The sequence below is a fragment of the Hirsutella rhossiliensis genome (assembly GCF_020360975.1).
Source record: "Hirsutella rhossiliensis strain HR02 chromosome Unknown scaffold00016, whole genome shotgun sequence".
Taxonomy (NCBI): domain Eukaryota; kingdom Fungi; phylum Ascomycota; class Sordariomycetes; order Hypocreales; family Ophiocordycipitaceae; genus Hirsutella; species Hirsutella rhossiliensis.
This window is the reverse complement of record NW_025408682.1, coordinates 246,235-260,554: the sequence shown is the minus strand read 5'-3', so window position 1 is coordinate 260,554 and position 14,320 is coordinate 246,235. Positions and strand designations below refer to the sequence as shown.

At 46.6% G+C, this 14,320-nt stretch overlaps 1 protein-coding gene across 1 annotated transcript; it reads right to left on the bottom strand.

The window, feature by feature from the left end:
* Positions 1-7,693: 7,693 nt before the first annotated feature.
* On the bottom strand, positions 7,694-8,260 carry HRG_10504 (methyltransferase domain-containing protein; the record flags this gene model as incomplete). The annotated part of the gene is made up of 1 exon (XM_044868975.1): positions 7,694-8,260. The coding sequence occupies one exon, from the start codon at positions 8,258-8,260 to the stop codon at positions 7,694-7,696; it is 567 nt and encodes a 188-aa protein (XP_044715717.1).
* Positions 8,261-14,320: the final 6,060 nt, after the last annotated feature.

Genomic DNA, 14,320 nt, shown 5'->3' with positions numbered 1-14,320 from the left:
CACAGTCAGATCCGCGCATGTGTGGAGGCTCTTATGAAGCAACTGAACAACGAGCGGACAGTGGGGCGCAACTGGGTCTCTAAATTCATCAATCGCCATCCGGACATCAAGAACAAGCGTGGAGACGTCAGGAAGCAAACCGATTTAATGCTTTTACGCCTCGGGCGGTTCACTGGTTCTTCGATATCAGGGAAAGGAGTATGGATGGATTAAACCAGAAAATACCGTGAATGTTGACGAAGGCGGTATTATGTCTGGCTTTGGTGAGTATTTGGCTTGTCTTTCATTACTTTTACTAACCAGACTCTTTTTGCCAGGTTTGGATAGTCTTGTGGTTGGGAGTGCAGACCAAAACGGAAGGCCCTTCTGAAAGGGCCACAGTCCCGCAACTGGACCTCATTTATTGAAGCTATCACCGCGAACGGCCATGTCCTTACCCTGGCATTATCTTTAAGGGCAAAGAGCTTCAGAAACAGTGGTTCTTGACGGAATTCGGCAAAATAGCCGACTGGCATTACATAACGTCGCCCAACGGATGGACGGACAACCATGTCGCTATTGAGTGGCTTGAGAGGGTCTATTTGCCCCAGACGCGACCAGCCGATGCCTCAGATGCTAGACTGATCATATTAGATGGACATGGAAGTCATGCAACGGTGCGTTTCTTTATCCACCTCTGTAGGAATTACTGTTAACCGGGACCAGGATGCATGGATGGCCACATGCTTTTTGAACAACGTTTATTGCTGTTACCTTCCTGCCCACTGCTCTCATGGCCTCCAGCCGTTAGATAACGGTGTATTCAATGCCCCCAAGGCAGCTTACCGGAAAGAACTTCAGAAATTGACCTGTTTGACCGATTCTGCGCCTGTTCATAAGGTCAATTTTATACGGGCATATGCTAAAGCGCGCGAGGTTGGAATGACGGCAAAGAATATATTGTCCGGCTGGAGGGTCACTGGGAATTGGCCGATCTCACGATCCAAGGCATTGCGGCATCCAGAAATTCACGCAGACATTGTAGAGACGTCTCCAAAGTCCGCGCCATTTTTGGGTTCTGATGATACACCAAGAAACAGCCGCCAGATTCGCGATTTCGGAAAGAACAAGACTCCTGGGACCCGGAGGCATTACGCGGTGATAGCAAGAGGCTTTGAAGCTCAAGAACAGACGCTTGCCGAGCACAGCAACAGAATCGCGAAGCTAGAGGAAGAAGTGGCCCGGCTGCAGAGAGGCAAGAAGAGGAGAGCAATTGAACCCGAACAGACGGTTCATGACTCTCAGTGAAGCTTTGGTGGCTGAGGAAGCCATTCCCAAATTAAAAGCCAAGAGATAGCCGTTGTGCTGAATTCTGACACAGAGGAGGAGGCGGTCTCAGAGGTGGAGACAGCTTCAGTGATCGAAGTCAAGGTGGCACCCGAAGCCCTTCCAGTCACCACCAGATCCGGGCGAATGGTAAAAAAGCGCCGGTACATATAAGAGCGTCCATTTCTCTACGGAATGATATATTTTTTGTGTTTATAATGTTAAGTTCTGATCATATTTCATGTAGTTCAAATGGTAGACTTTTGGTGGAGAATTTCTCAATTGCGCTACCGAAAGGTGGGTGTTACCGAAAGGGGGGTGGGGCATGGTAGCGGTTGCCTAGCAGGTAATAGCAGCGTTACGAGTAAAATCGCCACCTTATAAATAAGTCTTCTAGGCAGCCTCGATGTACGACATCTAATCATCCTCGCGCATATGGACAGCGATATTATGGACTTTCCCGAGAAGCTTCCACTGCTCGTCAGCCCCATGACTGCCGGGCCTATCGAGACCTGGTAACTCGGATAGAGCGAGTAACGCCTGCAATGTGTCTTTTAAGTCTAGATTAACAAATTTAACGCAGGTTCTGAGGAAGCCTTTATGGTTCGAGGCAGACCAGACATTAGCCGACAGATAAAGCTTCAATGGCGAGGACTATAGCTTTCTTCGCAGGATATCCTTATAAACACAATAGGAATTAGAGACCAGCTTCTAGATAGAGCTATGCGAGAGGCTTATTAGATTATCTACAGTGTAATTAAGTCCCTGCACATAGAAATGGGCACCCCCCTGTTTTGGGCACCCAAGATGGGTGCCCAACCTAAACGGCTGCGTCAACTTCAACAGCAAATTTCACCGCGGAAACGCATCCAATCTGCTAAAAAATTGACGCATGTGTCTTCAAGCCACTACTGATGAAATATACAGAGTCTGACATTCACAGCGCCCTTGAGGCAATCGCCAATGGCGGATCCGCCAAGAAGGCTGCTCGCGATTGGGGCGTCCTGAGGGCAACTCTTTACAATCGCATGCATGGTCACGAATGCAGAAAGGATGCATTTTCTGCTCTTCAGAGGCTTTCAGACACATGAAAAGCAACTTACCGAATGGATTCTCATTCAGGACGCCTTGGGCCTTCCTCCCACTCACTCGCAGATCAGGCAGTTCGCGCAGCGCATGCTCGCCGTCAAAGGAGACCACACACCGCTCGGAAAACACTGGATGCAAGCATTTTTAAGACGAAATCCTGCAGTTCGGACCCAGAAGTGCCATCACAGAGACTCTGCGCGTGTCAACGGCGCTTCTACCGAGGTAATTCGGCCTTGGTTCAACAATTTCTTCCTTCCCGAGATTCTGGCTATTAAGCCGGAGAACAGGTACAACATGGATGAAGCAGGCATCATGGAAGGACTTGGGGAGAATGGCCTGGTCGTTGGCAGTGCTGAAAAACGATCTGTACAAAAGAAGACGCCTGGTTCTCGGTCTGGACGTCGTTCATCGAGTGCGTGTCCGCTGCCGGCACCTTCCTCCCTCCACTCGTCATTTTCAAGGGCAAATCGGTCCAGCAACAGTGGTTCCCAGAAGATCTCAGTACTTTTAGTGACTGGCAATTCACTGCGACAAAGAACGGCTGGACTTCGGACCAAACTGCGGTGGAGTGGCTCGAAAAGGTGTTCATTCCAAGAACCCAGCCACCCGACCCTTCGGAGCGAAGACTGCTAGTATTGGACGGCCACGGAAGTCACGAGACGGTTGACTTCATGTATCTATGCTACCAGCATCAGATTCACCTTCTTTCTTACCTCCCATACCTCTCATGTGCTGCAACCGCTCGATTTGTCTGTCTTCTCCGCTCTTAAGCACTACTACCGCAAACAGGTCGGATTTCAGCCTCCTGACCGATTCAAGCCCAGTCGGCAAGCAAAACTTTCTTTCCTGCTACCAGAAAGCACGCGAGCAAGCGCTCACTGTGTCAAACATCAAGGGTGGCTGGAAAGCGACGGGTTTGTGGCCGGTGTCGATGGCGAAGCCACTTTTGAGCCCTCTTCTGCTGGAGAACAGCAACAGACGCAAAAGAACGCGAAAAATGTGGCCAATGCATTCAATAGCCACTTACCCACCAGTGACTGGCAATCAGACACATCCCAGATTGCGTGGTCGACCCCGAGGCGCTCGCAAGATCTGAAGGTTCAGGTAGTTCAATTCAACCAGCTAGACGACGACGTGCCCACGAAGAGATTGCTGTTCAGGAAGATCACAAAAGGGTTTGACGAGAAGGATGGCCTTTAGCAAAAGCTCAATTGCAGATTCAGGCACTGAAACACAATTGGCGGCCGTCAAGCCGAAAAAGGAAGAGGGTGGTCACGAGCCCGAATTCGAGGTTCGCCAATATTGAGGCAATACGACGGGCGCAGGAGGAGGTGAACGCAGCTGAGAATGAAGAATCTGATGAAACCGAAGCTGAGGTTTCAGAAATAGGTGACGATTGTATCGTAGTGCACGGTGGTGGGCAGTGAGAAGGGATTGAATTAATGGTGTTGAAAATGGTCGTGATTTTTTTGGGGTGCCCAAAACAGGGGGGTGCCCATTTCTATGTGCAGGGACTTAACTACGTAAACAAAAGCATATAATTCGGGGCAAGAACAATGTAACGGGCAAGCCGCTTTAACGGCGGCTGCGCCGCCTAGCTTCTAGAACCTTCCATTGGCTCGAAGCTATAAAATGCTATTGTGCTCTCATGTAGTAGATTCTCTTTCTTTCTTTCTTTCTTCTCTATCTTGATAGTAAACAGCATAGGGACTAGTTAGTTGTATCAACTCACTAGAGGCCTTTCACAAACAATAATTGTATAAGAGGTTGCGCATAGTAACAAGTTGCACCAGTCCTTCTATTACGGCTTTCCGGTATTATAACGGATAGATGAGCTTTGCATAGGGCTTATGTGACTGGTAGACTCTTGTTTCTTCTATCTAGGGAGGCGGCAGAGACCCCTTCTTATAGCTAGCTATTTGGGGCAGAAAGAACCCTTGTATCTTAGGAAGGTTGCAATAGGGGTTTCTTACACAGCTGTAACAGAGGCTCGTGCATAGTTGTAACCGTTGCCTTCGGATACCCCCTACTCCGGACCTCCTGTTGTGGTCCCTGTAGCTAGAGGCCGTGTGCCTAGCCTGCTAGGTGTGACACTCAGTAAGGCGAGAGAATCTTAACCCTATTCTGTGGTGGAAGGATCATCAAGAGGAATATCCACGTCTGAGCAAGTTTTCTCTAGACGTAATGGCCGTTCCTGCCATGTCTGTCGATCCTGAGCGAACATTTAGCGTCACAAAGCTGACTCTGACTTCTCAAAGGCTGAGCCTGAGTCCAGAAGTCACGGAGGAGATACAGTGTTTGCGCAAGGCTCTAGTTAATGGGCCCTTGGTTTTCCTTATCGGGCCCTTGAAGTGTGGCTGCGACTGTGGCGGACTGTCAACCCTACTTTGCGGCTTTGCCTGCGCGCCGGTGCACACATTTGCCGGCGTCATAGGCCCGACAGCATAACCATTTTACGTGGAGCCATTGAATGTAGGGGTATTAATTTAATGTTAATGAGTGAGGCAATTGAACAGGCTCGTGGAACATGTACCCGAGGCTACGTCGCCGCGACACAGTCCCTGATTAGGCTCTCGCCCGTAATGGAGCTACGGCGCTCTGCAGCAGCTTGCCAGGTCTCGAACTTGTGGCGGAAAAGTGACTCCATCGGTGCGGCGTTGGTGCGTTGGGGATGCCCTCACTTTGGTATGCGTTCTAAGTGTTGCACCAGTCCACCAAAAGTGGAGGCCACCTCCAATGGTGACTGGTTGTCTGGCCTGATATGCTCCTAGCTCTACACTAAGTTAATTAGTGACAAGCTTTCACAGTTGACGGCTCAGGTTTAAGGCGGGGAAAGGACGCGGCAGTCACGTGACTATTTAGCCACACTTCAAGGGCCCGATAAGGAAAACCAAGGGCCCATTAACTAGAGCCTTGCGCAATTGGTTGGTCCATGGAGCGATTAACGTTGGGGAAGTCGTGAGCCTTGGTAACGAAATGAAAGACTTCGATGACGAGGGGGCATGTTAGTATCTCTGCTTAAGAACCAACCCCAGATATCAAGTATATCAAGCATATCAATTCAATTCAATTTAATCAAGTTGACTGGCGATTTCATTTTAAGTAATTAAATTACACCCTCAAACTTGACTTACTTGAATTGAAGTCAGCGCTGCTCTGTTGGTGGCAGATGCATCGAAACCAGGGGAATCCTCAAGGTCACTGGGAGTGGTCGAAGGAGCAGTCAAAAGCATTGTTGCTGCGATGTCAGGAGTCGTAGACGGAGCCATCTGAATGGTTCCCTGCAGGGAGTAGTCGAACGGTGAAAGTTGAAACTGCGATGTTCAGCCGGTTAGACTGTACCCTCAAGCGAATCTTGCTCTCTGTGGACGAAGCTGCTTGAAGATTTTTCGTGACTTGAACATGACGCTGGTACGGGAATCAAGCCCTTACAATAATCTGGGCAGGTAAATTGCGAAATGCGAACCGATTGCCAAATTGGGCAGGAGAACTGAGGCTGACCCAACGCGCTGATTGGACAGCAGTAGCTTATCCAAATAAATTCAAATATCCAAATAAATCTAGGCCTTATAATTTAAGTTAATTTAAATAAAATTTTCTTCAATTTGATTTAATTTGATTTGGATTTATTTGGATTTATTTGATTACGATTTATTTGTTTGCAAGCCTACATTGTCAGTGACCGTGGAAGCAACTGGTTGAGCAGATTTTAGAAGAGGTTCTGCAACCTCGCGGATGTCAAGCAGAAACTAAGCATAGCATATTATCCCTAGACGGACGGAGGGCCAGAGAGGATAAACTAGGAGATTAAGGCTTATCTGAGAGCCTACGTCTCGTACGTCTAGGACAACTAGGGAGGGCTCCTTCCCGCCGCGCAGCTGGCACTTAATACCCGAGAATCCGCAACAACCAAGATTAGCCCCTTTTTCGTGCAACATGGCTATCACGTCGACCCGATAATAAGCGTCGAGGACTCGGACGACCCACCTTACGATAAAGAGGAGGGCAAAGCAGACGCCTTGCTCACTCGCCTATAGGAGGTTAACGAATATATATAAGCAGTGATAGCTACTATATAGTAATAATAAGAAGAGGCTATAAATGCGAAAGGATAGGCTAGGGAGCGATTCGAAGTTAGCGATAAGGTATAGCTTTCTATGGCGAACTATAAATCGCCGCGACCGTATAAGAAGCTCGACTAGCTATACTATAAATACACGGTCACTAAGATTATTAATTCGCATGTCGTCGAACTCGACGTTCGTGGTTTAATCTATCGGCGTTTCTAAATCGACCTCTTACGACGGGCTCATTAGGACTTGGCGCCTGGCCAGAAGGTAGATAACGCATAGCCTCCACCAACATAAGACGAGGATAGAGAAGACCTTTAGGACGTCGACGAGATACTTTGCGCGAGATAGAAGAAGCGTGGGCGAGGAAAATTCAGGTAGGCACTAGTGCGATGGACCGGTTACGCAAATCCGACCTAGGAGCTAGTCGAGTGGCTATAAGGAATAATTGCTATAAAGGCATTTAAGGACGAATATGGCCCTATCTAGGCCAATAATGGCCCTAGGGAGAGTTATGAGAAGTCGACGAGAGCACAAGAAAGCCGCCGACCCCGGCTTAATCGGAGGGGAGAAGGGGGGGTAATGTCACGGGCTGTGCCCGGCTTGGAGAACCCGGTTGTACCGGGTCCGGTGGATCAGGCCCGGGTGGCAGTACCGGCCCCGCTCCGCGGGCTCGGAGCTGCGAGAACATTCTATAAGAGGCGATATAAGCCCGCACTCGAGGCTTCGCCTCGAGTTCGGCTTCCTTTCCTCCTTAGCTCTAGATAGACAACACCTAGGCACCTGCTTGTTGGATAAACTCCGGGCCAGCCTCTTAAACTCTAGTCTGTATTATAGATCGCGTCGAGCTGATATCCAGTGAATCTCAAGGCCTAGAGCGCAGACGTTATTATCAATATCATGGCGCAACCTGTTTATAGCATTTGTCACATCATCGTAGCTCTGTATCCAGTCGAACCCACCCGCTGCTACTATACATCGCGAAGATCGACTGAGGCCAGCAATAATAACATTTGCAGTTTGTTTTTGAATGTCCTTGCTCTTAGAGTACGAGCAGAATGTCAGCTGACAGCAGCTGGTATATCCTGCTCTTTTAATTTGGTCGTAAAGGTGTATAGGAGCTCTACCCAAAGAAAGTAGCATTTAGTGATATTGCATAATGAGATGCGAAAACTGGGAACAAATTATAAAATGTAAGAGTATTAGAATGATTTCGCACATCGTATAACTTACGTGATGTCCCTTTCCATTAATGCAGCATGCCGAACATTGATATTCATGAGTTTCTGGAAGCTCTCTGTCATAGGCAAACAAGTCATCCCAGGGTAACCCGCCTCCTCCCAGAGCAGATAGCCTCCTGGCCGTAATAGTGGCTGAACGTTTATAGCGATTTCATCCCACTGATGAGCTTTAAGTCCGTATAACATAAATCGTATATGTACAAAGTCATAGCTCTCATGCTTCTCGGGTGGAAATGGTTCAAGGGCGTTGCCCTGCATTAATTTGACGTTTGGCGGCAGCTGCGATGGTTCTAAGAACTTGGCAGTGTCAAGGTCGTAACCATCCAGCTGAGCGTCTGGTGATAGCTTCATTGCAAGATCTCGCAACCATAACCCCGTGCCTGTAGCCACATCGGCTACAACCGGTGCTCGACCTAGAGATGAAAGGAATTGAAGGATCTCCTCTGGGACCAGACGACCAGTAACTGGCAAAAATACTTCACGGTGCTGAAATTCAAGCCGTTGTATCTCCTCAAGTCTGTCACCTAAATCGAGCGTGTAAACCGAAGTACTCATTTTGGATTTGTAATACCGCAAACTTCGATAAGAAAAGATTGTGTCGTGGTGACCAAGGTTGTTGCACGCGTCGATAGGCGCTTTATACGGTAATACAGTAGCTACTGTCTCGAAAGGTATTTACGCCAATCCATAGGATAGGCTAACTATAAGACAGGCGAATCTATAAGACAAACCAATCTACAATATAGGCTAGACTATAAGACAGGCCAATCTATAATATAGACCGATCGACGAATATAACATGCTAAAGGCATGTTTTAGAAGTAAGTGCCTTACTGCCGCTACGTTATAGGCCTTTATACATGCTCGGGGCCACTATAGCCTGCTAGTCTTAGAATTTAATATAACTGCTAGGGAGGCTTTAAATTCCACTGTGCATTTCAAGCATAGCGCTATAGTAACTAGAAAAAGGCGAGTAACTGGGGAAAGGAATGTAGCTATTTAACTATTAACACCGGATGTATACTTTGCGCACTTGGTGAATTAAAGTAGTTTTTTTTAAAGTAGTATTTCGCTGTTAGTATATTTTCAGCGGACAATGTTAATAACGGCAGTGGCGAAATTTTAGAGCTATTATAGCTATATTCCCCCCCTACCACCGTTCTTATCCTGGTTAACATGTCCTATATACTTCTCCGAAGCCTTTCTAGACTGGTGTTAATTAATGTCTCAATTTAAAAAAGCGCAAGGTAAATTCCAAGCACTACATTAAGGAATGCCTTTAGTCCAGATTCACGCCCATTCCTACTTTGAAATAGAGAAGGCTATAGCTGCGCTAAGTGGATATATATATTGCAAAAATTCCCGAACCACGACATTGCGAATTTGAATTTGGAATCGCGTTTTCCAACTACTCTAGCTTTTAAACATGGAGGTTTCTTCAAATGTTTCAGCAATCATCAATCAGAAAAAGGCCATATATGGTCGCTGTATCGATATGAAAGCATGGCACGAACTCGACGAAATCTTAATGCCTGACGCTGAACTTTGTTTCTATGACACAAATAGTCGAATTCAGAGAGTTGGTAAACAAAATTTGGCCTTTAACTCGAGAGAATCTTTTAAGGGGTTCTTTAAAGCCTTCCTAGCCAGGGCTGCAATACATCATATATTTGGGCTTGGTGAATTACAGCAAATTGGACCTAATAAAGTCAAAGCCACCTGGAGCATGAGAGATGATATTATAGTTTCTGGTACTGCTGGATTAATTAGCATTAAAGGGTCAGGGTACTATAATGAAACATGGGTTAAGATTGGAGAGAGTTGGTTTTTAAAGTCCTCAGACTTATATCGAACTCATTTCCAGCCAACTCTACTAGTTTCCTAACACACTACTAAAACCTGTATTAGTCCCTGCATATAGGAATGGGCTACCCCCACATATCGGACACCCTAAAAAACTGTGTCCGGTTTAGTAACTAGCAATTTAATCGCGATGTTTTCACTACCACCTCGTACTATAATGCAGTCGTTGTCAATTTAGATAGCGCTCACTCGTCTCTGTTATATTCCCTCTTATTATAGTTTCCCGGGGAAAGGCGGCAAATCAGGCTTGGATTTCGGGTTAGGGTTGAGACTTGCGGCCGTCGTTAGAAGGTCCCACCGAGCCGCGTTATGAGCTGCAAAGGTAGTTTTGGAGTACCTATCACGATAGCTGTTCACTAGATGGAGCTGGCATGATTGCAACGACCGTTGGCAGCTAACACGGAGACCGTGTATTTCGCCTCGTTCGGCTAACAGGCAGACATTGCAGTAATCAATATATACTGATAAGTATGGGCATTGTTGGTAAGCTTCCTTTGCATGCAAAGATGGGGTTAACCGGTGTTGTTATATTCGTCTTATCTAGCTATCTAGGGAGGAAGAGGCTACTTGGGGTAAGGGAGCTGTCGCTACGAGAAGGTGGCTCGCAAAGAGGGAAGCATCTGCTCGTAGGCTAAAGAGTGTGTGTAGGTATAAGTCTGGCCTATGGAGGCTAGTCCGTCCACTGTGCCCTAATAAATAAGCCGTGCGAGGCGACACGGAGCCTGCACGTACCTATGAAGGTACCTGGGCTAGCATATCCGTGACAGGAGCCTTAGGGGCTTTAGCTATACACATAATTAAGTGGTCACGTGCACCTATCCCTTAATCCTTAATAGATATAATAGATTAGTATAATTCCTATACTAGCAACTTTTCTTTTAGTATATAAAGTATAGTAATAATTTAGAGTATTGCTATTTATATACATATATATCTCTATTCGTATAAACGCCCTATTTTTAAGATACGTACCAACGCCAGCCCGCCCCGCCTATTTATACCGCGCCCGCATGGCAGGTAGCGGTACCGCCTAAATGCCCGCGCCCGAGCCCGCCCACACACACACACCATATATAAGGCAAGAAAGGCCGCACAACGTATGCCTCTTAATTCGCTTAATAACGCATTTCCGGGCCTTGAGCTCGAAGTTGAAATAATCGGCCTATTAATTAATCCGGCCCCTCTGGCGCTTGTGGGCGGCGGCGGCGGCGGTCGCCCCCACTCAATGGCCTCCTACTCAACGAGCGCCTGACGAAGCCGGCCCTAACGAAGCCGAAGGCGCGCTCCTCTTGCCGCGTCCTCCTCTTGATCCCCTTCCCCTTGTATTTCCTCGGGCTAACGATCTTTGTTATAACGCTGCGAGAGAACGCGGGCTGTGGCTAAGTTCGTCTATCTCGTCTTGCCCTCGGTGCCTTCGAATGCTCGCGTTAAGCCGCCTCGAGCTGGCCTGACTTAAATTAGGTAGCTGTAATGACCTCGTCGCCGCTATAGCCACCTTGGCTAGCTGCGATGCCTTCGCTGCGAGGGAGCTTAGTATAGATAGCTTATTATTACGGGGGCGGCCGCGTATAACCGTAACGATGTCGGGATCGCGGATTTATAATAATAGCTCCTCGAGGTCCTAATAGTAATAATTAGTAAAGAAATTACTAAAAGGGGGGGGGTCTTTACTAATAGCTTCTTAAGCTACTAGCGCGAGAGAATATTATGCTTTTTAAGCGTTAACCTAGCTTCGAGGCGTTAAAGGATTATATATATATAAGGCAGCTTAAATTAGTGTTTAAATCGCCCGCTATAAGGCTATAACGGCTATAGCTCTCGCGTTAGCGAGGGCATCGCGGCGAGGGCAAGCCTATATTGCGTAGTAAGTAGGTTAACTGCTTCGTAGGTAATTTTAAAGCTAAGATCCCTAAGCTAAGTCTGCCTAAGGAAATAATGCCTCTATTATATCTCTTACTAAGCGGCCTTTTATACGTATATTATTTCTTTATTCTTAATTATCTATATAAGGGCATCGTAAAGATATAAGAGGTTAGAGGTGCCTATAACTAGATACGACTTTATATCCTTATAGGTAGTCTCGACTAGGCTATTTACCCGCTGCCCGAAGTTACGATACTAGCTAATAAGGTAGCCTACCTATTACTTACGCCACGGTATATATTCGTTCGAGATATAGGTTACGATATAGCCTTACTACGCACCGAAGATCTTATCGAGCCTCTCCTACGCCTTATAGAAATTCGCCTCTATCTTTACGTAAATAACGCGCTTCTAAGCAAGGAATATGCCCTTACGGCTATATTCGACTTCGCCGTCTAGGTCGAGGTTTAAATTAGCCGCCGCGGCGGCGCTTTGCTCGGCGGCGCCTTATTCGACGGCTTCTCGAGCGAGAATAGCTTCGACCTCTAGAGGGATCTCTATATTAGTAGGGTTTTTAGGGCTATCGGGATTTACTTCGTCTCTCTAGCGTTACTAGATTCGAGCCCGAACGTTACTATTAACGGAGAATATATAGAGTTATTATTATATAAGAGGGAAAATATAAAGAAGGGCGTTTTTAAGGGCAGCTTCTTTATCCGTAATAACTATATTAGGCTCTCGTATATTAATCGCCCTACGAAGCTCGTTAAGAGACTTATAAAGCTACTAATATCCCTCCTCTTTCTCTATATTAATAAGGCTAAAGGCGAAGTTTACTAGAGACTTTTAGTTAGTAACCCTAGTAACCTAGAAAAGGAAGAGCTTAAAGCGGTTCGTCTTATATATATTAATAATGCCGAGAACCTTAGGGAAATGTTTCTATATCTTCTAATATTATAGGTAGGTCTATAATACGCCTTAAATCTTATTTTTATTATATAGGTCGAATTTAACGTAATAAGGAAGATCGCTAGCTTAAAGATACTATAAGAACGCTTATATTACTATTATATCTCTAAGAGTAGTAAAATAGATCTTTTAGCGATCGCTATAGATATCTTAGATATAATAGAACGCTATAAAAGGCTCGGCCTTACGTAAAATAGTCGATATCTCTCGAGCCGGCAGCGCTTATATTAAGAGAGGTTCTACTCGAGAGCTTACTATATTACGGTCCGTCGGTAATAAATATTATACGCTAACGGATTAAGAGATAGCCCGTAGTTATAGTGGCCCTTAGTAACTCGAAAAGTCTACTACTAAGCTCCTTCTTCCTCGTTATATAAGGCCGTTACGACGAGGCGGAAAGGGCAGTTAAGCTTCTAGGTAGACGGCTTACATAGCCCTATGCTAGTAGAAGCCCGCCGCGGGCTACGATCGTATATAAAGAGGACTCGGGTTATAAGGGAGATCCCGTTAATATCTCGCTTATATAAGCTTAACCGCTTAACGACGGCGGCACCGTTCTCGCGAAGGAAGCCCTAGACGAAGTTATACGCCTTATCGTAGGTTTCGAAGCTTAGAGACGGCAAGGCGGGATAGTATCTCGCTCGTTAGCATCGTAAGATTTATTATCGCCTTAAGGTAGCGTAGGTGCATTAAGGAGGGAGAGAAGGGGGTCTATCGCGGCGGCGGCGATAGCTTTAAATTTAGTATATATATATAGAATATAGGTAGGATCTTATGTATATGTGTGGTGTGTGTGTGTGAGCGGGCTCGGGCGCGGGCATTTAGGCGGTACCGCTACCTGCTATGCAGGCGCGGTATAAATAGGCGGGGCGGGCTGGCGTTGGTACGTATCTTAAAAATAGGGCGTTTATACGAATAGAGATATATGTGTGTACAAATAGCAATACTTATAATTTATAGACCTAGCAATATATAATAAGTATATATATATAACGCCTGACATACAGTATATGACATATGCAGTAGATTTGAATGGCAAGTGCCATACAAAACGGGAGGCCCACTAATAATGACAGGGGGTAGATGTAAATGGGGAAACAGGAGTAGATGTGATTGGGTTGCTGTAGTGCTCCGAAGCCAAAAACGTACGAGGGGAAAGCGCTGGAACGAGCGATTAAGATGAGCTCATTTGCAGGTGCAGAATTGGCGTCTTAGCAAAGCAATCAGCGGCTATAGTTTGGCAGGTTTTTTTTTTTAATGCGCTGACGATACGGGACGCGAGGCGGGCCAGCACAGCTGCAGCCAATAGGACCACGCATAGCAGGAAGCCAATTTAGGTAGGGGCTATGGGTAGGGCAGGGTGAAGAAAACCGTATATGTTGGAGAATTTAAGAGGTAGAACATGCCTACGTACAAAGAACACGATCATAAGGGCAAGACTAGCAGGATGGATCCATTTGTACAGGTTGGTCAATACCCATTTGTCATATGCAAGACTTGCAAGTTTGCATGTGTGGCCAAGGATGTTGAAGGCTGTGTAGCGGATGAAGTGTTCATTTTTGGTTGAAGAAATCTGTGAGTAAATACAGAGAAATGCCACCTTAATATATCACTTCCAAGCCAGTGTCAGGGGCTCCTCAGAGAGCCTTTCAGGGGTTCAGGGGTTCTGATGACCCACTTCAACAGGAAGTCTATACACATCTACGTGAGCGTCACCCATCAATCAAGGTCAAGGAGAGAAAAACAATCAGCAATCATATCCAAGCAATCCCTGGAGTCGTCCAAGACCAGGCCGGGTTGGCCGTATTCGAGTACCCGCCGCCGACAATCGACCCGATCCCGTACATCGAACCGCCACGGCGTGACGGATTACGCTGCGAGCATAGGGAATGCGGCTTCGTCACCCGTACCGTCCATGGG